This window comes from Hyaena hyaena, unplaced genomic scaffold, assembly GCF_003009895.1.
Source record: "Hyaena hyaena isolate Hyena2069 unplaced genomic scaffold, ASM300989v1 scaffold_292, whole genome shotgun sequence".
Classification (NCBI taxonomy): Eukaryota; Metazoa; Chordata; class Mammalia; order Carnivora; family Hyaenidae; genus Hyaena; species Hyaena hyaena.
Window position 1 is genome coordinate 1,254,478 of NW_024080924.1, and position 26,817 is coordinate 1,281,294.

Here is a 26,817-nt window from a genome sequence, read left to right on the forward strand (position 1 = left end):
CCCCGGCTTGGCGCGGGGTCAGCCGGACGGAGAGCACGGCTCTCGATGCACACTGGGTCGCCCGGTCCGCGGAGGGCGCACCGAGTGCGGGGCATCGCGACGTCTCCGGTTTAAATGCAGGCGGCTGTGCGCGGCCCCTGGGGCCGCGCCTCTCCATTGGCCAGGCGCCGCCGCCGCCGCCGGACCCGCTATCCGCCCCCTTTCCCGGTATTGCCCCCGCCCCCCGCACCCCTCCTGCCTCCCCGCGGGGTCCCCTCTCCGCCCGCCTCGCCTCTTTGTCTGCTCCCCCCGCCCCGGCCGGCTGGGAGAGGTCACCCCAGGGAACCGCGCCTGGAATGCACAGCAAATCACATTTTCCGCTCCCGTTGGAGGGGGAAGCGCGGGAGGAAATCCCCCCGGCTCCCGGCCCCTCAGTCCTCCTCCGCCCCGGGCCTGGGCTTTTCCTCTCGCTGGTCCCGCTTCGCCGGCACTGGCCCCGCAACGCGACCAGTCGCAGAGGCTGCTCGGGGAAGGGGAAGGTCTCCGTGGGGTGTCGCCAGATCAGGCGATTGTCCCCCCGTGGCGGGAGCAGGACTGTAGGGCGCTCTGGCTGAGCGGTCGCCGCGGCTCCGGCGCGGCTCTGCCCGAGGCCCCCAACTTCGAGGGCGCTGACCCCCGCGCCCCGGTTAACCCCGGCGGGCTCGCCGGCCGCCAGCGGGAGCCTGTCTCCGACACGACACCCTCCTCTCCTCACCCGCCGCGGGGTCTCTCAGCTCCGATGCTGGCGGCCGCGGGAGTGTACAGAAGGGGGTAACGGAGGAGAGAATAAACCGAAAAGGACCCTCAAACGTCAAGGTTTTCATTTCTAAGCCATCTTTAAAAGGGAGAGAACAATAGCTACGCGAGAGGAGGTTTTCTGCGGCACGTTCAAGATGAATAAATCAGGAAAAGAAAATGTCAGACAAGGAAATAAACTTCCCAGGGATTTAAGACCAAAAAAAAAAAAAAAAAACCTACCTTTGTGAAACACCGATGTCACATTTTGTATTTATTACCGAGAACCCAATGGATACTGGCGAAGATACTCTGCGCATAAATATTTTTCGAAAGATGAGCAAACACTTTCATTTGTTCTTTTAGCTTGAAAATTGGTTCCTCAAAGAAGCCGTAAATTCTGTGCGTCGAAGTTATAGCCCGTGCAAAAATCAACCCGTCTGCAAGTTCTGCAGACCGGCTCCATCAGCCAGGTCAGAGGATGACTTTGGGGGGGGGGGGGAGTTATAGAAGGAAATTTGAAGGTGCCTGGACTCACTAAAACAAAATAAACAAAACGGTGAAACCCAGCAAAAGGTACTTAGGAAACGTGCGTGATTTAAGCACTTGGCTAAGAAAACAAAACAAAACCCCAGAATAGCATGATTTTTATCTCCTTGGGCAGTTCCTTGTGGAGAGGGAGCAAGAAACATTGAACGCCTACTAGATACTCTTAAGAACTGGAAACCAGTTTTTCAAAGTGAATGAAACAAGAAGGTAGTCTGCATTAAATCAATACCTGGAGAATCTTCATGGTCCCAAACTTTTGTTTGTACAATCGGCAGCTTCTACCCACACACTCAGTGCTGCACTTTAAATGCTTCCAATAATTTTTCGTGAAATCATCCCATGAGCCATAGCTTGTAGCTGTCTGCAGAAAGAGAACATTCAACGAGGCTTGAAGATTTATCCTGGTGGGGTGGGCCGTAGGAGACATAGGTGGTCAGAAATACACAAAGTGCTCAGGTCATTAATAGTCCGGCCAAAGGCCACCACCAGTCTTTAGAGGTCAGTTATTGTCTCTGGGTGTAAACTATTCCGCCCAGGACAAGGGAACATATTTTACAAATGCATTAGCTCCTTCTAATTTAAAATCGACGTTTCAGTCACTGTTGTGTTTTTTTTTTTTTCAATACTCCTATAAAGTGTCCCAAATAAAACTACATGGGCAGAACTTACCTTCTGAATTGGAAGTCATTGTTTTGGAGCCCTGACACTGGTTTTATACATCTCACTCTATCTCTGTGACTGTTTCTATCTCTGTCTGGTAAATGCTGTTGGTATCACTGTGCCCCTCCTTAAGAGGCTTCTCAGACCACAGCCTCTACAACAGAACACTGCCGCCCCACACCACTATTCCACAACTCCATCCCCATTTCACTGCATCCTTGTCACTCGTCTCTCCCTGCCACTGCAATGGAGGCTTCATGAGAGCAGGGACTTTTGTCTACAGTGGTCACTGATTACACAAAGCTCATAGAACACAAAGTGTCTAAGACAGACTTAGGAGTTAAACAGTTGTGAACTGGGGATGTTCAGCACATGCCCACTAACTAGGATTAGCAACTGAGCCGAATGCTGAGTTCAAACCATCATGCATGTGGTAAACATGGGCCCTCACCTCACAGAGTTTATAGTCGAGCATATTTGTAAATATTTATATGGATATCCAAGCTTTTGGCCTCATATTTGTGTTTCCACAGCTCTCAACCAGTCATTGCAAACCATTATCCAATCAGGGGACAGGCATAAGAGTAAAAACTCTTCAGGCCTCTTTAACCATAATTACATAATTGAAACCTGTTCTTACTAAGAGGGGGAAGACGCAGAAGGACTCCATGTAGTCAAGGTTAAATTTTTAAATCTGAGATGTCTAAGCAGTGTTCACTAAATGATAAATGTCACTTGCAGAAACTGCTTTCAAATTACTATGAGACTGTTTTGAGAAGTCTAGACCCTGTTCAGCTACTGGTTTGTTAAAGGATAATCTGTTACTTTTGTTTTCTCTTGTTGGATATATAACGCTTGATTGTCTTCATCTAACTCCCGGGATGTTAAGAGGGGGTTACTCTCCAGATTTGGGAAAGAACCTTGAAGGCCTCTGTTGGAGAGTTTTTGTTCAAATCTGCAAAAGCTGTTCACCTAATTGCAGAAACAATGTATGGCATCTTGCATTGGATTTAAGGAAAAAATCCCTTTACCCATTTGGAACTGATCTTGTCTGCCCTTCCTAAAAAAAAAAAATGTGATGATAAACTTGACAATGGTTAAAGAAAAGATGTTTGCAGTGGACACATCACAGCTAGACGATTCATACCCAGAATAGGTTTCTCTTATAAGTTAATAAGAAAAAACTCCACAAATAACCCAATAGGAGTTGGCAAAGCACATGACTGGCCACTTCACAAAAGACGAAACCTGAGTGGCCCATAAACATTAAAAATCAATAGAGTATATTAGTAAATCGGGGAAATGCAAACTGAAATAAGAAGATACCCTTGCTTGGCTAGAGACTGGCAAAGCTTTAAGTCTGCCAATAACCAGTGTTGAAAAAGGCATGGAGAAGCAGGCACTTAAATGCCCTGGCAGTGAGAGTATAAACTGGTAAAACCATTTCAGGGAGTAATTTGTCAACATGTGGTAAAACTAAGCATGCCCCTAGTATACCACTCAGCCACTCTGTTTCTAGGTAAACACCTTACAAGAACTTGAGCACATTTATGAGGACTAGGATTGTGTGAGCACTTCTATCATGCTATCATTTGTAACAATCTTAGCATCCGTCAACAGAAGTAGGAGAAGACGTAATAAACTATTTTATTCATAAAAAAAACCTTTTTATTCATAAAAAGTGCTATCCAGCTTCTTCAAAGAATGGACTAGATTTCTATATTCCAACACACAGCTCAAAAACATAGTTGATGTCTTGGGGGTGGAAAGCAAGTTTCAAAATGCTATAAACAGTGTGACACCCTATGTACATTTTATAATAAACACAAGACAATAGTATGAATTGTTCATGAAAATACATATGTTCATGGAACTGTACGAAGTGTGGATTGGAAACCAGACTGATGCTGCCTACCAGAATGGAGTCAGAGAGGAGGTCGGATTGGAGATGGAAGGCACAAGAGATTCCAACTTTATAATGCTTTATAAATTCCATTCTAAAAAATCTTGAACTAATCTAACAAAATGTTGACAATTTTCATTTCTGGGTGATGGGTACATGAATATTTGTCAGGTTGCCTTTTTTTGCATTTTAGAAATTTTTTATATTTCCCCAAATTAAAAAGAATCTGACCTCTCTATTATGATTTCAGGAGTAATTTTGATCCTTATTTGGGCACTGAAGATTTTCCCCTCCTTTGTGTCCTCTGTAACCAGCTCCAATCAAGGTAAGTGTGCTTTCAGAATACATACAAGTCCTTACTGGTGTTTATATGTGCTGATCTGTCTCACTAAGCTCAGGGTGGACCCCCGCCCCACCCCCCCCACCATTCACCTTGCTCTCTGGACATAAGCGTAAAACCTTGACCAGTTTCCTGCATATGAACAATTCATGTGCATGTGAAAATTCTGAACAAAACTGTCAAATACAAGCCTATAAAAAAATAAACCATGCAGACCATTTTAATACAATTGGGACCTAATTCCATACAAGTATTTATTGTATACACTGCATGTTCAGCGCAGTATAAAAAAAGCAAAAACATAAAAGTATGTTTTGGTCCTTCATAGTCAATATGGAGGCCCAGCAGAGAAAGCACTGAACTTGGAGGCAGAAAAGTCAGAATGAATTTCTGACTCCTCCTCCTAAGAACTGAGTGCCCCTGGGTTAAATATTTAAACCCTCTGAGCCTAAATTCAATCATCTGTGTTATAGGAATGGTAATACCTACCTCTGGGTGGATGATGGAATTAAGTAAAATAAGCTCCGTGAATGTGCCAGACACATAACAGACGCTTAATAAACAGGAGTGACTGCGTGAATACTAGAGTATAATTGGGAGCCAAAACAAAGACAATGAAAATGTAGTATCAGCACGGGTCACGTCTTACCTACCTATCTTTATACTCACAGTACATTGGATGCCACATAATAGATAGTTGATAAAGTTACTAAATGAGTACATGCACAGGAGAAAGGAAGAAAGTAACAAAGGCAGATGAGGGAGAGAAAGGAGGAAGGACAATGGGAAATAAAGGAATGGAGGGAGAGAGGAAGGGAGGAAGAAAAGAGAGAAGAAATGGGAGGGGAGGGGCGAGGAGGGGAGGGATGATACCCTTCCAGTAAATGGCAACTTCTGTTTTTGGTAAAACTGGGAAGTGGTATAAATACCCCAGAGAGGGGCACAGGTAGAACAGCAAACCCTTCGGGCTCTCTTTTGCCTTCATCATGAGAATCACTTTAACCAAAAGCTGGAGTTTCACTGCAGTGGCAGAACCTCAGAAAGAGACCAGAAGATGCCTGAACGCATAGCAAGAGAGGCTGAAACTCCCTTGCCTAAGGCTGCTGCAGAGACGTGGGAATGCAAGAAGACAGACAGGCAGACAGAAAAGGATTTCTCAACAGAAATTCACATACCCTGTGCCCAAATATAACAGAACCTGCTGAGAAAGAGGCTCCCAACTTCGTCTATTTGTTTTGAGCTCTTTGATGCAACTTGACTCTTAGAAAAAAAATTGGATGGGACTTTAATCAGCTGTTGATTCTCTGCTTTTTCTTAGTGCCTATATGGCTGTGGTTCTTCATTTTCTAAATCTTTTTAGGTATACTTTCCAAGAAAAGCTTATTCTGGGGCAATTTTAAAATGCCCATGCCACAGAGAGGATCTGCTGGAAGTGCTTATTGAATTGAGGATATTTGGGTCTTACCCCCCACTGTCTTTGGTGGCCCTGCTCTTTCTTTTATTTTGGGCGGCTTCTACTCATTTCCAGCTTTTAATCCCTTGAGATCTCTGCTGTTTAGCAGGAGCTATGTTGTAAGATTTACCGTTTCACTTTTTGTCCTTTTTTAAGGCATGGAAGCTTAGTGTGGTTTTGCTCTTTGCCATAACTGTCCTAATAAATCACTTGTCCTGCATTATATCCTTTAAAAATGTTATGACATTGTCAATATCTCATAAACTCATCCTAGAAAACTTGGAAAACAAAGAAAATCAAAGAAAATTAAAATCTCCTGTAATCCCACAACCCTTATATAATCACCGCTTACCATATACAACACACACATGCATATGGTACGTGTATACATATATAAATTTCCTTCCAGCTATATGCAGTATGTGTGTCTTAAAGTTGGCTTTTATTAACTACTTACAATGTACTAAACACTAGGCTTTACATACCCTAATTTATTTATTTATTTATTAAAAAAATTTTTTTAATGTTTGTTTGTTTTTGAGAGAGAGAGAGAGACAAAGTGCCAGCAGGGGAGGGATAGAGAGAGAGGGAGACACAGAATCTGAAGCAGGCTCCAGCCTCTAAGCTGTCAGCAGAGACTGATGTGGGGCTTGAACTCAAGAATCGAGAGATCATGACTTGAACCAAAGTCTGACACTCAACCGACTGAGTCACCCTGACATCCTATACATATCCTACATACTCTAATAATACTCTAAAACTATGAGATTGCTATTATTATTTGCTCTTTTTAAAGGTGAGGAAACTGATGTCCAGAGGAGTTGTGTAACTGTTTCAAAGGCACACAGCTGTACAAGGCAGAAGAGGAATTTATGACCAGGGGATACCTCTGTCCCCTTCGCTTACCTTCTACATTGAACATGACATATTTAGAGTCTTCACTGTACACTGTGTTAGAACTGATATTTAAACACCATGATTACTCCACAACACACACACACACACACTCTAACAGCCAAGTGTTTTAAATAATTCAATAGCTGATATTGTCAAAACATTTGATTGTGTGCAATACGAACATATATATACAAAATATGAGTTTGGACTCCACATGACTTTATAAAAAATTCTGAACATGTGGCCATTGAAAACTCAGATATGGCCTGTCTTCTTGGGTTTTTGTACAAATGCTTATATCCATTATTACTGTTATTAGTGACACTGTAAATATATTTTTAAAAACTAGGAACTCAGGGGCGCCTGGGTGGCTCAGTCGGTTGGACGACCGGCTTCAGCTCAGGTCATGATCTCATGGTTTGTGGGTTCGAGCCCCACATCGGGCTCTGTGCTGACAGCTAGCTCAGAGCCTAGAGCCTGTTTCGGATTCTGTGTCTCCCTCTCTCTCTGGAGGTCTCTCTGACCCTCCTCTGCTCACGCCGTCTCTCTCTCAGAAATAAATAAAACATTAAAAAAATTAAAAACAAAAAACTAGGAACTCATAAATAAGTTCAGTATTTTAGGGTCTGCTCGGGGTAGAGGAGCATGAAACTGAAGGTGGAAAGTAAACTCAAGACCTGCTTTCCCTTCTACAGATCGACATGAATCTGTGTATGCCCATTTGCACTTAGGGTCCAACGGTAAATCTTTTTAAAATCTTGGTTCCTTCCTTAATCCTTCCTCCCCTAGCGTAAAAGTTTGGATCGTCTGGAATATAATTTCTCATTCCTCTTCAAAAGAAAGACAAAATATGTAAACCATGGGCTCCTCTCTGCTTACGTCAGAGCAATACATGAGTATTAATATAAACTAACCATTTGTCTATTAATGCTTGTAAAGAGCTTCATAGACGTACGGCATTTGGGACACGCTCTCTAGAGAAATGTGCCTTTGGAAAGAGGAACACAGAAGGAAGAAACCAGTGGTAAGAGAGATTACCTTTTACTCCCATCCAGAATGTGAACGGAAGTCTGCAGAGTGAGCCCTGAGCTGCCGTTTCCCCCTACGTTGAAGCCCATAGCAGCAGGAGGGAAACATTTCCAGAGACTGGGTAGCCTTGTCTGTAACATTTGTTTCTACACTCTATGTTACTGAGCTGTGTGGCAAGAAAGAGGAAAGTAAAAAGGAAATACTTTGGACTGAACAAAATGTCAGTGTGTCCCCAGTACTGGCTTCCTGATGATCTCCCAGGAGTCTCTCACATGCAGCACGGCTTTCCTGATGAGTGGTCACCCCACCAGTCTGAGGGGTGAGGGGATCTCTGGATCTCTTAGGGGCCTCCACACAGCTGTCTGCCCACAAGCCCACCATGTTGTGAGGAAGTGCAGGGCTGAGCACAGGGCAGGCTCTTAAAAGCTGTAAAGCATGGTTCTTAGTCATAGTGTCAAAGAGCCAAAGGAAAAAATCTTTCTGAAAATAAATCATAACCATTCTTGCAGCAGCTACTCTGCTAACCAGAGCAATCCATGAACGTCTGTGGACAGATTAGGATGTACTCCCCCTAGACAAATCTCTGTGGCCACATCTCAGCACCAGCAACCTCAAAAAGCCCATCTAGCCAAAAGTTTAGGACGTTAGCCTGAGCTCCTTGATATGTCTCCAGTATTCCTTGAAAGGAAGAGAGGGAAGGAGAGAAGGAAGGCAGGGCAGGAGAAGGGAAGGGAAGGAATCAATCCTTTTAAATGAGAAAGACAAATTATTTCAGAAATCAGCAGCTTCTCCTAATAGGTACCTAAGGTTTAGCTCTGTCATCCTAAGCAGCTGTTTTGATAGCACTTATTACAGCGTGAGCTCTGTGCTATCAACCTAGGGGGAAGAATCTTGCTGCTACGATGAATTTCATTTTTTCTTAAGAAGAAGAATTTCAAAGTGAGAGTTTGCTTTTGATAGAAATATTTGATACAGATACAAAGTTTCACAAATATGGCAAAGGATGTGAAAGGAGCAGGAGGTGGAACGGTCAGTGTCCCCTCAGCCCAACTCTCTGCAAATCCAGCACTTGAGCCACACAGACTGGTCCCTGAGCACAGACCCCAGATTCCCACCCCCACGTCTTTGCTCCACCTGCTCGCTCCGCTTGGGACCCCTGTCCCCTCACTTCTTGTTGAATCCTTCCTCCTACTTCAGGTCCCGTCAGGATTTTCCATGATTCTTGTCCTATTTTTTGCTTTATTTTAGTTACATGTATAGTTGACATTTCTTCTTCAGGGAAGGTAGGCTGCGTGAGTGCTGGCCACCATTTCTTTCCTCGTCCTTGAGCTCTCCGTGGATCTAGCGCAGTGCCCTCGACAGACAAGATACTTGGTAGGTGTTTGTGGAGCAGGGATTTTGCTTACGGTAAAGGAGGCTGAGTTGAATCACAGTGAAAGGGCTCCAAATCTCCTCACTGTTTCCCCCTCAGGCTTCTGTTTATCCCATCGCGTGTGGGAGCTGCATCCAAAGGAGCGAGTGCTAGAGTCCATCCACAGCACGGCTGCTGGTGGCGGCAGTTCAGGTACCCCGGTCTGTCTCATCCCTTCACTGCTGCCCTTCCAGGCCGGGTCCCTGTCATTTCCCATCTGGACAGCTACAGTGGCCTCTTCAGACCCACTGATGTTGGTACACAGCTGCTGGACTAAACTTCCTTTGTCTTTATTTTGAGAGAGAGAGTGTGCGCGTGAGCAGTGGTGGGGCAGAGAGAGAGGGAGAGAGAGAGAATCCCGAGCAGGCTCATAGTTCAGCATGGCGCTCAGACTCATGAACCACGAGATCACAGCCTGAGCCGAAACCAAGAATCAGACTATTCAACCGACAGCCCCCCAGGCTCCCCTGGACGAAACTTATTAAGTCACATATGAGATCATGTCCCTCCCTCGCCTAAAACCCTTTCTCCCTAGCTCTTACAAAACTTTGAAATGACTCGGTTTTTTTGTTGGCTTTGTGATCTCCTGTTTCCCCCACATGCCTGCAAGTTCTGCGGGGTAGGAGCCATCTCCGTCTGGTGCACTGTCCCCGCGGCCTCTAGCACGGGGCTTGCAATATAGCAGATGTTCACAAACATTTGTTGGGTGAATCGATAAAAATGCAGAATTGTTATCACTTTCCTTCATGGTACAAACCTTGCTCTGCCTCCCACTTTCCTGGTCCCTGCTTCTTATTTCCACACTGGGACTGGAACTCACTGGGCAAATGACCATGGCGGGGCTCTGGATCTGAGTCTTCCAGAAGAACCTCTGTCTTTAGTTTTGTTGCAGAACCAGAGAACACATCCCCGTGCTCTGTGCATGCCCCACTCATCAAGGAACAGCCAGTAATAACGGCACAGGCTTGCTCTTGGAACTTCCACCGCATCCCTGGTAGCTTCCCTTGTAATATCAATCATGAGACCACATTCCAAAGACCCCAGAGAGGTGAGTAAGTTTCATGGTCTGCCAAATAAGATAGTATCCACTCTGCTAAGAAAATACCATGATAAAGTTTCATGAGAAATTAATAATGCACTGTTCCCCTTGTGCTTCTGAGAGATCTTAAAGACTTGTAGACAGATATTTTCGTTGTCTCAGCCTGTTGAAATAGAGCACAAAATACAAAGGCGATATTGAATAAAAGAAAGAATATTTGTGTATGTGGTCAGGACTGATGCACATTTTTGCCACTGATTTGATTGCGTATTTTTTTTTTTTTTTGAAACAGTGTCACATAATTAGCCAAGTCCATATTCAGGGCATCCATAGGTCCAAATGCCTCTATTATTATTATTATTATTATTATTATTATTATTTATTGATGGAAACCTAAATATCTCATCATAATTCATCTTGGAGGATACATGGTGTGGCAGAGGCATTTTATCATGGTTGCTGTGGCTTCTGAAAGCACAGCTTCAAACCACATGGAAGTCTGTCATGGCCATCTAGGAGGGGGCAGGCTGGTTAGGAAGGTCTGGGTCCTTAGAAATAAATGCAGGTGATGCCAAAGCAGTTTTTCAGATCTGGGAGGATTTTCAGAGATTTGCTGTGGCTGGTGTCGTTTTGCAGGCTGGTCCCAAGGAAGCAGAGTTTCTTCTGTTCCTCTGTTCAACCTCCTTCTCTCCTGGCCCCTTATCTTCACCCATTCTCGCACTAGCTGCTTACAGTTGCGGCCATTGTTTCCCACCAGAGGACCATGTATCAGAGTCTCCTGAAGAACTTAAGAAATATTTGATTCTCAGTGCTTTCTCTAGACTACTGAACCAGAATTTCTTGGGCTTGGGCCCAAGAATCTGTATTTTCACAAAGCCCTGGAGATAATTCTGACAAGTAGCCAGGATTGGGAATCACTGGTGGTGTGGAAAGAATTCTATTCACACCTAAACTCAACCACCAGCTAACTACCTAAGCAACTTTAGAGAAGTCAGTTGTTGGACCATCAAGAAAACAGAAGAAATGACACATATATAATAGAGTTGTTTACTCTAACTCATGTGTATTTAATAGGCGGAGTTAGTTAATACTCCACTGGTGACCCAGAAGCTCCCCAGAGTCTTTTTCTGAAATAGTGTTTAGCTTCCTCTTCTGTGTTTAATTCCTTATGAAACTTGGTTTCTCCCTTTGTCGGTCACCAAGCATAAGGCCATATGTAGATGAATCACGAGACCATCATGCCATGTGTTCTAAGAGCCTTCCAAGTTCAATGCTACAAGAAACATTCAACATTTAATGCATATTGTTTCTCGATATCTCTTTCCAAATTGCCAGTACAGTTTCCATTTCTGGGAAATTACATAGACATGTCTGGATCCAACTCTTTTATCTTTGCATTTCCAACTGCTCTGTTTTCCTTCTTTCTTCCCATCAAATTCTCATATTTTGACAGTTTTAAGACCAGCTCTTCCTTGATCTTTTCCTTCCTATAATATATTGAATTGAAATGAGCCCATTCTCCTTGGTGTGCCTTCTCTCCAAACACAAAATACTCTGAAGTTCAGATTCTCTTTCTCTGAGCGGGTTAACATCACAAAAAGTTTGTGGTTTCATCCATCATAAACAAGAGTGTTTTAAATGAACTCTGCTTCTTTTCTACAAGCATCACAGAAAGGTTGGGATACAGTGAAATGAATTTTCAGTAAGAAAAGTTACTTACTAAAAAATAGTGGTGATAAAAGTATGCAAATTGATTCAGTAGAAGGAATTTGTAAAATGCTTTAACTTAAAAGGAAATACTCTTGAAGGCATCCACAATGAATCAGAAGGAAAACACTCCCGTCTCTTGAAAGAGCTGTTTACTCTGTTCAGTGTTGACAAAATGTATCCAAAAAAGCTCTTTCTGCTAAGAAGTGGAGGAAGAAGGCAAACTGCATGTGAAAGCGTTTGATCATATTTCATTTGGGAACGTTACAGTTTTGCCTGTGTAGCTAGTTGATCTGAGCATATTAACAAACCTAGTATTAGCTGCTGACAGTGTTTTGTATTGAACGCATTCATTTGTAAAAATAGAAGAAATACTATATTTACATTTTCAATCCTTTTCTTTATTTAAAAAAAAAAAACACTGCAATGTGGTTTGAGTTGTGAATCCATTGAAGACATCTTTGATGAATCAACAGTCAAGGCATATGTAAAAAGTGATTTGGAAAAATTTCTCATGTGTTGTTGAAGGGGGGTGGGGAGAAATAGGCTGTTGGGGCATCTGTCCATTGTCTTTCTGGCCCTTCCACTGGTCCCTTTCACTCTCTAAGTTCATCTGCTGTTACAGTAAAAATACCCCCCTCTCTCTAACGCCAACCTCTCTGAGAATTCTCTGGGATATGATTGACTAGTTGCAAAGTAACGTGACCTTAGTGAATAACTGGTGCCGTCTAAATATGATGCATTAGGCCCCATCAGACACTGTAAAATAGCATCATCCAATCTGAAAGCTTCCAAAAGCTGTACAGGGCAAATCAGCTAAAAGCCCAATTCAAAAAGCCCCAACAATAAAAAGCCAAAGTATAGTGAGAAACTGAAAAAAAAAAAAAAACTAAAACAAAAACTACCCCCATCTTCATCTTTTTGTTCATGCCACTGTACATGAGGGGGGAAATGGTCCCATGTCAATACTGTTGATAATGCTGGAGTTGTATTTACATCCTTGCTATAATTACTTATTTTCTTTAGCACATACTTTATTGCATCAAATAAGATGGTTTCTTTTCTTTTTTTTTTTTGAAAAGAGTAACCTCTGAAATTCTACCATCTACCATTTTACCACACTTTCTCTTTGGAGCCTTTATCAAATGGTGTGTTAGTGGGGGTCCTGGGTGGCTCAGTTAGTTAAAGTGTCTTATTTCTGCTCAGATCATGATCTCGCCGTATGTGAGTTCAAGCCCCACGTTGGGCTTGGTGTTGTCAGTGCAGCGCCTGCTTCAAACCTTCTGTTTCCCTCTTTCGCTGCCCCTTTTCCACTCACGTGCAGGCTCTGTCTGTCTCTCAAAAATAAATAAACATTAAAAAATAAAAAACAGGTGCCTGGGTGGCTCAGTCGGTTGAGCGCTCGACTTTGGCTCAGGTCATAACCTCACGGTTTGTGGGTTCGAGCCCCGCGTCGGGCTCTGTGCTGACAGCCAGCTCAGAGCCTGGAGTCTGTTTCAGATTCTGTGTCTCCCTCTCTCTGTGACCCTCCCTTACTCATGCTGTCTCTCTCTCAGAAATAAATAAAACATTTAAAAAAATTTAAAAATGCTGCATTGGTGAACTGAGATCAGAACAATGATACTAGACCTATGACAGAGCACTCAGTTTACCTGTGCTTCAGATATGGAAAATATAAATTTCCTGATTATATGGTTTAGACAAAGTGGAGAAGGGGAATAGGCTATGAAATGATGACTACCTTCACTCCTCAGAATAATAGTTTATGAATGCTGGTTTAGATTAGTGTATCTATCGTAATCATAGTTAACATTCAAAACCTTGTCATATGTTACCACTGTGGTAAGTACTTTAAATCTTGGACGTGGTCAGCTGGCACACAATATTTACTTCCATCAATTTCTCTGTTCGTTTTTGTGTTACAGGGGCTAGAAAGCTAAATATTACATTAGCTGATTCCCTGGCAACTAGGATTCTGGAAGCACAATAAAACACCAAGTAAATACACCCCCACAAAATTACAAAGACAGAAGGCAAAAGAGAAAACCTTTTTTCTGCTGATGTTTCTGCTACGAGAGACAGTAGCTGCAAGCAAAATCAGCATTCCTGTCAAGACCATGGCTTTGGGGTGTCATACATCGGTCCTAGCAGTGTGATCAGCCAACGTCCCCTGATCTCTGATGAATCCCAACTATGTTGGAGACAGTTAAGCCCAGCTGTGGGTCCCTGCCTCTTGCTCTGCCCCATCTTCAAATAATTTTGTAAGCACCCAATTCCTTGTATTAAATCACTTTCATCTGGAATATCCAGAGCAAAGAATTTGTTTCTTGCACTGAAATCGGCTAAACTGTGATGGTACAGGATCAAGTAGATAACAATTTGCCTACAGATAGCTAAAGATTTATTTATGTATTCTGCTACAAACTACATGATGGGAGAGTCTGTCTTGGACATCTTTGTGTGAGACACCCAAATCCCAGAGCACGGCTCAGTATTTGGCATCTTGAATAGGTAAGTTGCTAGCAAAAGAATAAATGAATGATTAAATGAATGGTATTGTGATGAGTCCTACCAAGGAAAGGGATGCTAAAAAATGAAAAATTCATAGGATGCCCTGCTTGTGGATAAATTGCTATAATTGCCAAATTGGTTTATTAAAATGTTTCTCACCCTTCATGTGTTCAATTGCCTCAGCTAAGAACTATTACAAACATTTTTATGTTTCCTGTGTATACATTTTTGGTTTCCATTGGTTTCTGCTTATTGACAAGCTCTTCTGCCATATTAAATTCATCAAACGATAGAACATTCAGTCTGTTAGGATGAGCTTTTAGGTCTATCTCATTCCAATCTGTAGTACCTCTTTTCCTAAAAGAATCTTTCTTTATAACTTCTAAGTCAATGTTTCTAAATCCAAATTCAAGAGCATATTTCCACTAGAATCTTTGTAAACACCCTGTCTTTGCTTACAAGCTTCAGCAGCCAAGATCCGCCATCCAAAAATCTCTTGCCAGTTTTTGCCATGGTTTATTCTGTGTCCATTAGCAATCAAGTTTTCTTTCAATAAATAGTTATGATAATGTTGGCCACCCCCTTCTTGCAGGGCTGGTGGCCACCAAATCTGCTATATTGTACACATTTTCTTTCAATTGCCAAACCAAAGTGTATTTTAGGAGGAAATTTAATCCATATGTTTCTGATTCATCCACAATGAAGTCACCAGACTGTTTGGAGAGAACAGCCTGACAGCCACAAAGTCTTGGTAGGGTCTCTCTTTTCCTTTAGAAACAGGAAGTTAAGAATGCAAAATGCCAGCACCTCAAATCTTGCCGTGTTTAGGCTGCTGGAAAACCCCAGGCTTCAAGGAATGTTACTTTTTCAAGCGATGTGCCTCTTAAAATAGGTCTGGCTTTCAGTGGATCTCGTGAATGTCCTGCGAATTTTTTTTGAGGAGGGACGGAACTGAACCCCCTCACTGATTCTTCCTTGGGGCCACCTTCCTGGGCTCTAAACAAGCTTCCCATTGACTGGCCAATGTTTCCCAAAGTCACTTCGTTCTAATTCCCAAAGCTTTTGCCAGAGCACTTGATAGAGTTACAGGTGGCATATGCCCTGTGTGCTCCCTACATGCTTTTGGGATGTTCCCATGGTCAGAGGCTCACTAGAAGATGAAAGCCTATGATGTAACCCAATGCTGAACCTGCCCACAGATTTGCTCTCAAGGTAAGCAGGACCACTACAGTGGTCTGGTCTAGTTCTCTAATAAATAGGTTATGCACAGCTATCCCTGAAGTGCAGCAAATTGAGGTATTTGGCTAGAATTCTGTGTTCTGACACATCTTAACTGCTGCCATTTGGGCAGTAACTCAGGAAAGAGGGGAGAAGCTCTACTGGCTGGTGTTAAAAGGACTTGAGAATCATATATACGACTGAACGCCAATCTGTCAACCCTACCCAAGCAAGAGGTAATAATACCCACCTTCCTTCTTTATGCATAGTCTGGGCAATCAACCTTTTATGACTTCTTTATTTTTTATTGTTTTTATGATTTATTTTTTAATTTACATCCAAGTTAGTTAGCATATAGTGCAACAATGATTTCAGGAGTAGATCCCTTAATGTCCCTTACCCGTTTAGCCCATCCCCCCTCCCGCAACCCCTCCAGTAACCCTTTGTTGTTCTCTATATTTGAGACTCTCTTATGTTTTGTTCCCCTCTCTGTTTTTATATTATTTTTGCTTCCCCTCCCTTATGTTTTTATAACTTTTTAAAAACATCCCACAGAGTTCATTCATTCAGAAACTATTGCTTTCGTCAGGCCCTAAGCAAAGTACCAGGATAGAAAGAAAAATGAGGCACAATCCATGGCCTCATCTTTGAGGCCATAATCCAGTAGAGTTTATAATCCAGTAGACTGAGGCAGACACATAATAAGCAAAGGAGTGTCAGGTAGCAGTGTGTATGGGGGAAGAGTGTCCAGGGTGTCTGACCTCAAGTTCCAGCTCTGCCACTTACTACTTGTGGAGTCTTGGTTAAGTCAGGGAACCTCTTAGCTTCAGTTGCTTCATGGAAAAAATGTGAGGAGGGAGAACTAAATGAATCACATATATAAAACTTGCTCTGCATATATAGTAACTCTTATTATTATGCTCTTTTACAGAGACTGGAAGTGTGAGGCCTCATATCACAGAGGAGAGTGGTAAGAGAGTCAACACTACTTGATTTGGGGGAAAGAATGATCTCTGACCCCACTGTATATCTAGGTGAAAATTGCTGGGAACAAGATCTTCCCATTACATTGAAGTTCATATTCTCCCAGAATTAAGCCTGATGGAATGTATAGATTTAAGAGCCACTTATAAATCACACTGAGAATAGAGGCGCCTGGGTGGTTCAGTTGGTTAGGCATCCAACTCCAGCTCGGGTCACGATCTCGCAGTTTGTGAGTTTGAGACCCACATTGGGCTCTGTGCTGACAGCTCAGAGCCTGGAGCCTGCTTCTGATTCTGTGTCTCCCTCTCTCTCTGCCCCTCCCCTGCTTGTGCACGCACGCGCTCTCTCTCTCTCTCTGTCTCTCAAAAATAAACATTAAAAAAGTGCCTGCATGACTGACAGTGCTTAAGCAATCCTTGCTCCCCCACTCCAGACTGATGTTTTCTGGGGTTCTTAAACAATTGTTTGCAGGAGCCCTAAGAAAAGAGATTCTGGACCACCTGCCAGGTATATACTTCAATAATGATTGAAAACATAAAAGACACGTATTTATGTTGATTGCACAGAGAGGAGGAACACAGCAGCCCATCAGGTGCTCCTTGCCATTTGGATGCTCTCATGGATAGTCTTTCCCTCCTCAAAGTACATGTCTGCTGATTCCCAGCACCGTCACTAGAATAGGGCTCCCGGTAAGATTTCACTAAACTGCTCCTGCAGTCCTTGGGTGTCAGAGAAAAAGCAATAACTATTGTATTTCATGTTGCTTTAATTTTGTGGTAATAATGAGATCATTGTGTCTAGAAATGGGGGCTTTCACAGATGTGGAATGAACTAGGCTTTGAACAGAAGCTCCTACAACTTCCTGCCCAACCCTACCCTGGCTCGGCAACCTCGGCCTCCATTGTCTTTATTTACCACTCCATCTGGCTCGCAACGCCACCCCCGAAATATGGACCTTTGCACACTGCATCAGCTTCGTTGGTTTAGCTTTATTGCTGCCACCTTCCCATCTCTTGGTGGTGCTTCTCTCCCGGCACACTCATACCTACATCAGTGTTTTCTACAAGTCATTTAATGAAGAAGCACCAGAACAGTGCTTCTCAACCATTTTCAACCCACACCACTTAACTATTTTTTCTTTCTTTCCTGCACATGCCCTCTAGCCAAGTAGTAACTGTGATGGTTAACTGCACCCTTCCCTCACCCATCACCCCCTGAGGATTCTGGCATCTGCTCCACGGTCCTCCCTGGAGGACTGACTTTCTCTAGCAGACTATCTACCAGACATTTGCTGTTTTAAATAAATATTTCTGTTTTCTTGGCTCCCTTGTCCCCCTGAGCCAAGGCAGTGGCACCTTAGTGATCACTGTGTGATGCTGTGGCAGATACAGAACTGGACTTCTGGTCCTGGGCCCCATGCCTCGGGCTATGGCTGTTATCTGTGACATTTCTCAGTGAAGCTTGGTATCTCTGAAAGGTTTCAAAGGAAGGGGGAGGAGGAAAGAATGGTTCTGGTGCCTTTTGTATCTAGCTGGGTAAATAAGAAAGGTCTACTTTCTCTCTCCCGGAAGCAAGAATGGAGGAAATTCTCTTCTAGAAAGTTCCCAATGTAAATGCCTCCAGTGGTAGGGCTGTGTGTCGTTCGTCCTCATGCTGTGTAACTGGTCCCCAGGGCCTCCAGCTGGCTGTGCCCACAGCGGGAGTTCAGTCACGACTAACGGCTGATGGTGTTAGCAAATTTGCCTTACATTCTGGCCACCCTGCTGAGTATGTCAGTATTCTTTTTCTTCTTTCTTTTGTCTTCTTTAGGGGTGTGTGTGTGTGTGTGTGTGTGTGTGTGTGTGTGTGTGTGTGTGTGTTGTGGATAGGTGGCGGGGAGAAATATAAACAACCTTGCTGGTGTCAAAGATCCTTGGCTAGAGCATTGCAGAAAAGCAGACCCCAGGGGTGAGTTAATAACCCTTCCGGCTCCCAGGAAAATTGGTGTGTTTCTTCTGTAGATACATCCCAGACTCTCCCAGAAAGAAATAGCCTTTTTGCATCAATCAGTCTTATGAAGGTCCCCCTTCTTTACTGTTTCAAGACACCTTTCTCCTTCTATGAGAATCCCTTCTCCTCCCAGGAACTCTGACCCATCACCACCACTACCACCAGATTCTCTCTTCTGTGGAATCCTTTGCTATGTCCCTTCTCAGTACTCCAGGGAAATTCTCTTCATTAATCTTCCTTTTTGCTTCCTAACCTTTTCCATAACCTTATCCAGTAAAGCGTTATACCTTGTCCTATGTTGTTATTTCTAGGTCAGTGCTTACCATACATAATCTACTCTTCAACTATGAATTGTGGTCGTATTGTAGAATAATCACAAATTTAGAGATAGAAGTACAACAAATCCCCATGTGCCCATGACCCAGCTTTAACAATGATCAATTTAGGGCCAATCTTGATTGATCTATACCCCCAATACCCCTCCCATCATCATTGGGTTATTTTAAAGAAACTCCAAGACATCTTCCCACTTTATCTATAAATAACTCAGTATTTATCCCTAAGAAATAAGAATTCTTTTTAGAAAATATAGCCATCATACCACGTAACACTTAAATAAACCAAATATCCAGCCAGTCATTAGTCAATTGTCTCCTCAATGTTTTTTTTTTAATTTGATTTGTTTGAGTCAAGATACAAATAAGACACATCGTATTTAGTTTGTTTTGTCTTTTAAGTCTTTTAAGATCTAAAACAGTGGGGTCATGATCTCACTGTTCATGAGTTCGAGCTCTGAGTTGGGCTCTGCACTGACAGCACAAAGCCTGCTTGGGATTCTCTGCTTCTCTCTCTCTGCCCCTTCCTGTGCACATGTGCTCTTTTGCTCTCTCAATATAAATAAATAAATACATATTTTTTTAAAAACCTAAACAGTTCCCACCTCTTTGTTTTCAGTTCCTGCCATTTATTTATTGAAAACTGCTAGGTCACTTGTCCTATAGTTTCCCCCATTCTAGATTGTGGTGATTGCTTCTCAGCAGTGTGTTTAACATGTTTCTTTCCTCCCTGTGCTTGCTGTTAACAGGGAGTTAAACCTAGAGGCTCAGGTTAGATTGTTTTGGCAAGAATATTTCCTTGACATTGTTTCTTATTAATCACACCAGAAGGCACATAATATCCACCTCTTTTTGATCTGATTGACCAGTGGGTTCAGGTGCTGCTGGTCTGATCTACCCATCAGGAATCAACTCTTGGTTTTTTGAAGCCATTGATCATGGTTGGCCATGAAGATAGATCTTTTTTTTTTTTTTTTAATTTTTTTTAAATTTATTTCTTAGGAGAGAGAGAGAGAGAGAGAGGCAGCGTGAGCAGGGGAGGGTCAGAGAGAGAGGGAGTCACAGACTGAAACAGGCTCCAGGCTCTGAGCTGGCAGTCAGCACAGAGCCCGACATGGGGCTTGAACCCGTGAACCGCGAGATCATGACCTAAGCGAAAGTCGGACGCTTAACCGACTAAGCCACCCAGGCACCCCGATAGATCTCTTTTGGAAATGTACACGGGAAAAGTTTTTCTGTCCTCTTCTTTCTTTCTCAAGGACGCTTCATAACAAACTTTTATATTCCTTAGTGACTGCCAGCATGGTTCACACTGCTATTCTCAACAGTGATTTCTAAACTTTCGAGAGTCACAGATCCCTTTGAGAATCCAGAACTTTGTAAGAAGAAAAAAAATGCATAGGCTCATAGCATTCCAGTTAGTGTCAGAATATGCTGGCTCTCAGTTTTACCCTGTACTCAACAAGCTTGTGGTACAGCTCTGACTTTGTACAGCATCTTGTTACCCTGACCTTTCCCTCTAACTTGAAGACTTTACCTTCCATACAGGTGATTCTGCCTTTTGTTCCCTGACCTCCTGGTTTTCCTACTTCTCCAAGGCCATTGATCTGTAGCTCCACTCAATTCTGACTACTTTTTGTAGTTGTCCCCACTGAGACATCACTTATTGTCACTTGAAAATTTTCCTTTGTCAAAAATCCAACCTCATCATCCCCCTAACTGCCAATTCCTTGACTTTATTTTGGTCCACATCATTTCCTACATTCTTTTGACTTCTCAGATCACTGGTCTTGGCTCGACCCGTAACAAAGGGTCAGATCTTGAATGGGACATCTCAGTGTTGCTCTCTCTGATGTTTTAGGATCTTTGACTTGTTGATGTGACTTCCTTCTCTGTCCTCTCTGCTTTTCCTCCCAAGGTGCTGAGAGTGGCTGGATAAGGTCACCGAACAATGCTGACAGGGTCCTTACAAATTCAGACTAAGTTGGTGTCAGTACAGTTCCCCCATTTTCCATTCATCTTTTCCTAACCCTCTCTTTCTGTGCTACTCAGATGCTGTTCATGGACCGGCGACGTCAGCATCACCTTATAAGAAATGCCAAAACCTGAGGCCTACCCTGGACCTACTGTAGCAGAGTGTGCATTTTTAACCATGAATCATATTTACACTAAAGATCAAGAAGCACCATGCTCTGTTCCCCACATTGGTTGTTCTACATTTTTCTCACAGTGCTTAATTCTTGATTCCCCCGGTGGATGATCCTATCAGTCAAGGTCCAATAAGGAAAACAGAGAACACTCTAAAGATTTCTAACAGAAGGAATTTAATATAGAAAATGGTTACACGGGTGATGGAAGAGTCAGGAAGCCCTACTGGGGTGGGTGAAATAACCCAGAGATTAACAATATGGCAGAGGCCATGGCCTCCTTGGGCTTCAGGGACCCAGGGAAGAGGCCAGATGACTGGATCCATGCTCCCCTAGCAGGAGATGGGCCCTTAAGAGAAGATGCAGCTCCTGAGAGAGAAAACAAAATGCCTTGTTTTCTGCCATCTACTTCCACTCTCCTCTCAGTGACCTCATATTAAATGCAGAGGTCAGCTGACCAGAGAGCCTCAGAAACCCAGTCTGCCACTCAGAGAACAGCAGGGGAGGGCAAAGGAGACATCTCAGGGCAAACAGGCCAAACACAGGCACTGACCTTATCTCCTCCTGCTCTGCCTACACTTCTTTCCTCAGGACCTCAAAACATCTGCTGTTAGCCATTTTTCCTTCCTTCTGTCCAAGCTCAGAAAGAGAGATATCGTTTGTTTTCTCTAAGAGTTAAAACTGGAATGAAAAGTAACTAGACGCCCACAAAACACAAGATTCATAGGACAAGCCCTCTCAGCTCCGTATGGCTCTAGAACACAAGGGAACTATCTTTTGGAATCAGGTGGCGAGGGTGCTGCTGAAACCGTGCTATGAAATATGGCGAAGCTGGCTGCTGATGCTCTCTAGAAAAAGTGTCTCCTGCTATGAAAACACATGCCAATACCTTTCTGGCTTTTTATAAGTGATAACAACAGACTCCTGTGTTAACTAAGATGGTCAAGCTGTTTTTTAGATAAATGTGCACTCATTAAAATTAAAACCAAGAATGATCTTTCTCCCTCAATGCTTTCTCACTGCTGTCTCCCTTTTATAATAGATCAGGAAATCAAGGCCAATGATATCAAAGCCTGAAACTGTTGTCTTCTTTACGGTGAAGAGTTGTAAAAAGCATGGAAATAACCTCAGCAGTGAACTGAATCCTGCCCGCCTTCCACTAATTTGACTTTATGACTTGGGAGGACTTAGCTGACTGAAAATTGCACATCTTTTCAGAAACAGGTAGGAGAGCGTGCCTATATCTGTAGCTCTAAACTTTAAAAGCGGAGTGTCACTGACCGACCTATCCTGTGATCAGAGAGATGCTTTACGACCCAGATTGTATACTCTGCTGCCTGAGGAAATGGTTGGGGTCAGTCTGAGCCCCCGATGCACCCACAGAGCCTGGCCCTGTGCCTGGCATGTGTTAGAAACCAAAATATTTGCTGAATAAACACAGTAACTCAAAGTCAAAGATCTCAGTCATCATGTACTGCCTGTCCCACTTCTAGATTTTTGTGGAAGCCAGGAGTCTCAGTCCCACCATCTGTAAAATGGGGATAATAATACCAGCCCCCCACTTACATCACAGTATTAGTGTTAAGATCAAGATCGTGTTGTGAGTTCTAGTAAGCAAATAGTTTTTATAATGATCTATTGTTTTTATAATAAAAGAGCTTCACACACCAATGCTTGCACACATTTATTAAGATGTAGCCAAGTGAAATGCGTCCACTCCTCCTCTTGAATACAATCTTCTTTATTGATGTGTAACAATGCCCAAGGGCTGGGTGAACTACATAATCAAAATCAAATGCCAGCTCTTTACAGACTTGGCCAAAACAGTGCCGCCCAAAACACCATTTTAAATTGCAAGAAATCTGAGGACATTTCATTCATAGTCTTGCTTTTTACTGTTGTTGATATATACACCTTAATTTTAATGCCCGTTGCAGACCCACATTTAAAAAGAAAAGAGCTCTTATTCTAATTTAGTAGAAAGCAGAGCTATCAGTGTGAAGGACAATGCAGTTTCAAAATACAGCTGCTTTTCATCCATACTAGTCTAAATTAGAAACATGCTACCATTCACAGGGGCTCTAATAACACGTGCACATAAGCAGTACTGAGGCCTCACGGGCGGTGTGGGTTTCTACCCAGCATCTTCACTTTACTCTGGGTCCTTATCCTCATCTGAAAAATGGGGGACTGACTTCTTGGCGACAACGTTGTCCAGTCTCTGTCCTTGTAGATATGGATTGATACTCTGAAAAAGAAAATAGGGTTTGGTATTATACCTGAGTACCTGACACAGACATCTCACAAAAGAAAAGTCACAAGTACTAATGGTTTCTGGTCCATTGGATTAAAAACAAGGTAACAGTGCACCTACCGAATGATTATTCCAGCGCACCTTCAATATCTCAGTGGCCTAAGAAACACTGTTCAACTGGCAGATGTGTCTAATTGTGTCTTTCACACAACCAAAGAGTTAGTTCTTTGGTACGAAGTTTTGGAGTGAACCAGCTAACAAATTCTCACTATGAACTTAGATACCAAGCCCCATATGAAATAAAATTTTTATTCTATGGCCTTATTTAGTGGGAGAGAGAATGTGAAATGCATTAAATTATTTAATAAGAACGTTCTCAAGAAGGTGAAATGTCGGAGTTAGCGTCTGTTGGCACATCACAGGACATCCTGTTGGTGTATTGATTCCTCCATGCTGGTGGTATTCTACCTAAAGAGGATTCATCAGTGACCTAGCAGTCATTTCTACCTTCCCTCAGTCAAGTTCAAAAGCTAAGGAAGAAAAGAAGTAAGTGATATACAAGGTGCCTTTATTTTGGACTCAAGACTTTGAAATCTTTCATCTGTTGCTATTCTGAATGAGTCAAGGTTTTTCCATTCCTTCTCTAATACATATCCACATTTTGAGGTTTGGATTTGAACTAGTAATTGGAGCTTTACAACATAGTATTTAGCAAGCAGAAAAAATTTCGAAAGTTTTGGAAGATATTTGTTTATTGAAGTCACCTTCCAATAACTGAACAGAAATATAAGAAAGAAGCTGTTGCTACAAATGATCCTCCATCCCAAGTCTCCATGAATGGATAGGAGGCAGTTCACAGGTGGGTCTCTCTCGACAATGGGACATAATATGCCTTGGCTCTTTTGAAGGGTGAGCAGGGCATTCTCCAAGAGAGATTCTGTAAATGTCCTTCCACATTCTGAAAGCTAAATGCATGAATCATGAAAGGCCCAATGCATCCAGCAAAAGTGCACTACAAACTGAGAATTACAAAGTGTACAGCGTCCTCATACCTGAAAGGTGACATGTCACGAAAACACAGCACTTTGCTGGGAAGGCATCTCTAAAATGTTCAAAATAACTAAAATGCTTTCTATCACAGAGATTGTCAACTAGAATGGCCTGGCCTACTCCAGACAGTCACATTAAAATTTCCAGGTAGGTGACTCAGGTGTGCACTGAAAAAGTGTACTCAATATCATAAATATCTTTATTGTTTTGTAGTAACAATATTTACTCTGGAAATTGTAAGACCTTAAAAAAGGATATGAGATTTTCATATTTATTATGGGAATCAAAGGTTGATCATCTTAATGGTTAAAGTTTGCAAAGGTGATCATTTAAAGGGGAACTGACTTTCTACTCACGAAGCAAGTGGAATTCAGTTATTTTGAGCAGATACATAAAGTTACATAAAACCACCTAGGGGTCTGTTGTAACTTTGGGGAGAATCCCTCTGGGTAAACGGACTTTCAGAGAAGCAAGTCCTTTTTCCCAGACCTAGAAAATAACAGATATTTGGGGGGACGGGAAGTAAATTAGTGAGGATGCAAAAGGAGCAATCACTTGAACTTTTTTGATAACTGTTCATTAGTATTGAATCCTATACTTAAGACGAAGAATGATAATACTTGATTTTAATTACCTCTGAAGAACTCAAGGTACTTACGTATATATCTTCTCTCCTAGGTGAGAGAGACTGGCTAGGTTACAGAGAGAACTTTTTTCCCCCCATTTCATAACTGGAAGAGCCACTGGGAGCCTCTAGAAACCCAGAGCAGATAACTGAGCTTCATTGGAGAAAGCCCTGGTGATGGGTGCACTTGAGGAAGTGATTAAAGTCTTCAGTCAGTGGGAGCATCACCTAAGGCCTGATGGCAGGGGAAGCAAGTTCTTTTTCCCCCCGAGTCCCAAGAGGGTCATGATTTATGGCATGACCGTGGGTTTTTGTAGATGTCTGAGAACAGGAAGAACTTGGTATGACTGGGTCAAAATGACCCTTATTTTCATAAATTCTAGGCCTTTCCTACGTGGAGGAAGTTGAGGCCAAAGTACAATCCTTTATAACATGTGTTCTTGCCAGAATTCTGAGTTTTGGTAATCACTGGTCTCATGGAAAGATGACCTAAATCCTGACCCACAGTCATTAGCCGAGTCAGGGCAGAAGGAATGGTGAGCCAGGAAGTAGAGACAATGAAAGCTTCATGCTAAGTTTTTCATTTTGGGTCGGTCATTGGTCTTACTGGGAAATGTTCTTGCTGTGCCATGGGGAGATACTCAAGCCATCCTACCGGTTAAGTATGTGTATTCTCAGATCCTGAAATAGAATTTCTTGATGTTCTCTCAAGACCACATTACACCCTTCAGATCCTTCCTGTCACCATTTGCCATTGGAAACCGTAATCACCCCCCCCCCCAAAAAAAAACAACCTAATAACCCTGTTAAATTTCCCAAAGAAGATCTGTTTCCAGACAGTTTTGCTTCTCAAACAGAAAACTGGCCACGTGTCATCTGTATATTGTCAGGCAGCACAGGGGCTTGGAACTTTCTGTTGCGTGAACTAATGCTGCGTCCAGAAAATCTACACCTCTTCAGGCACTCTGCCTGGATTTGGCAAAACCATGCAGAATGGCCACAACTACTACTGTCCAGAGTCCCAAACTTTGCCAGGATCCAGGCACTTGCTGTTCTTAAGAAACAGTGGCTTTGGGTATGTGGTTTGGTTTGTTTATTTAATTAATGTGCTCACTACATGGCACTTTGCTATGTAATCACAGGACTTTAACTTTTTCCTCCACCTGATCAGAGAAGGAAAGGTGGAGGGGGCCAGTCAGTTCTGTCCACTAGGGCGCCAATGGGTTGTCAGAATACTCACTGATCACTTATTCAGTCTCCATGCCATTAAATGCATTGTAAACCCAAAGCAGACTTGACATTCAGCTTTACAAGAGGCAACACCCTAGCGGCTCAATGCACAACACCCAGACCAACGTCCCACCGTGGGCGCCCCTGAGATGGTAAATAACGAAGGGGCAGCAGATACATCAGTCAGCCAACAAATGTAACAGATGGAGAGGGTTTCACATCAGTTTGTGCCAAGGCCGGAAAAGGGGGGTGGGCTAGGTGAGGAAAAAGCTACGGAGGAGGAACAAGGGTTGTTCATCTCATCCTTTGCCCCTACATTCCTTCAAAATTATTGCCTGGAGCTTGCAGTTCAGCAAGCACTTCCTTGTTCCTGTCTTTTGTTTTTATAGAATCGGTGCAGATGTGTGCACAGCTGCCCCTGGAGCCCCAGAGCCCCCTCAAAGGAAAGACACCCTCACGTGCTCCTCGAATTCCCACACCCATGGGACGGATGTGACATTCATTTCGCAAATGCAATGGAGGTGGTGGGATCACCACACAACAGCGCGCCACTCAAAACCATGTGCCGAGTCGTGGGGAAGCCATGCCAGAAGCCAAGGGCGTGGCCCTCGTTCCATGGGGCCCCACTTCCACCCTCCCAGGATGGCCCGTGAAAGGCTTCTGCTACTTTCGGACAACTGAGGGGTCACACTCGGAAAGCTCCAGGCATCGCGCCGACAGCTCAGCCAGCCAC

General features: G+C 43.1%; 1 protein-coding gene and 1 long non-coding RNA gene across 3 annotated transcripts in view; one reads left to right on the forward strand and one right to left on the reverse strand.

Annotated features, from left to right (window-relative positions):
- The first annotated feature begins 8,804 nt into the window (after positions 1–8,804).
- On the forward strand, positions 8,805–26,816 carry LOC120241882. Its single transcript, XR_005530974.1, has 7 exons — positions 8,805–8,958; positions 9,056–9,148; positions 9,877–10,043; positions 13,667–14,252; positions 16,402–16,440; positions 21,968–22,149; positions 26,474–26,816. It is a non-coding gene; the product is annotated as an uncharacterized LOC120241882 (long non-coding RNA).
- Positions 22,597–26,817, reverse strand: part of LOC120241880 (neuroendocrine protein 7B2) — a 61,047-nt gene continuing 56,826 nt past the window's right edge. For both annotated transcript variants that reach the window (XM_039247262.1, XM_039247261.1), the window contains exon 6: positions 22,597–23,173. In XM_039247262.1, coding sequence (XP_039103193.1) covers positions 23,078–23,173 — 96 coding nt within the window. In that variant the 3' untranslated portion in view covers positions 22,597–23,077. The remainder of the gene's footprint in view (positions 23,174–26,817) is intronic.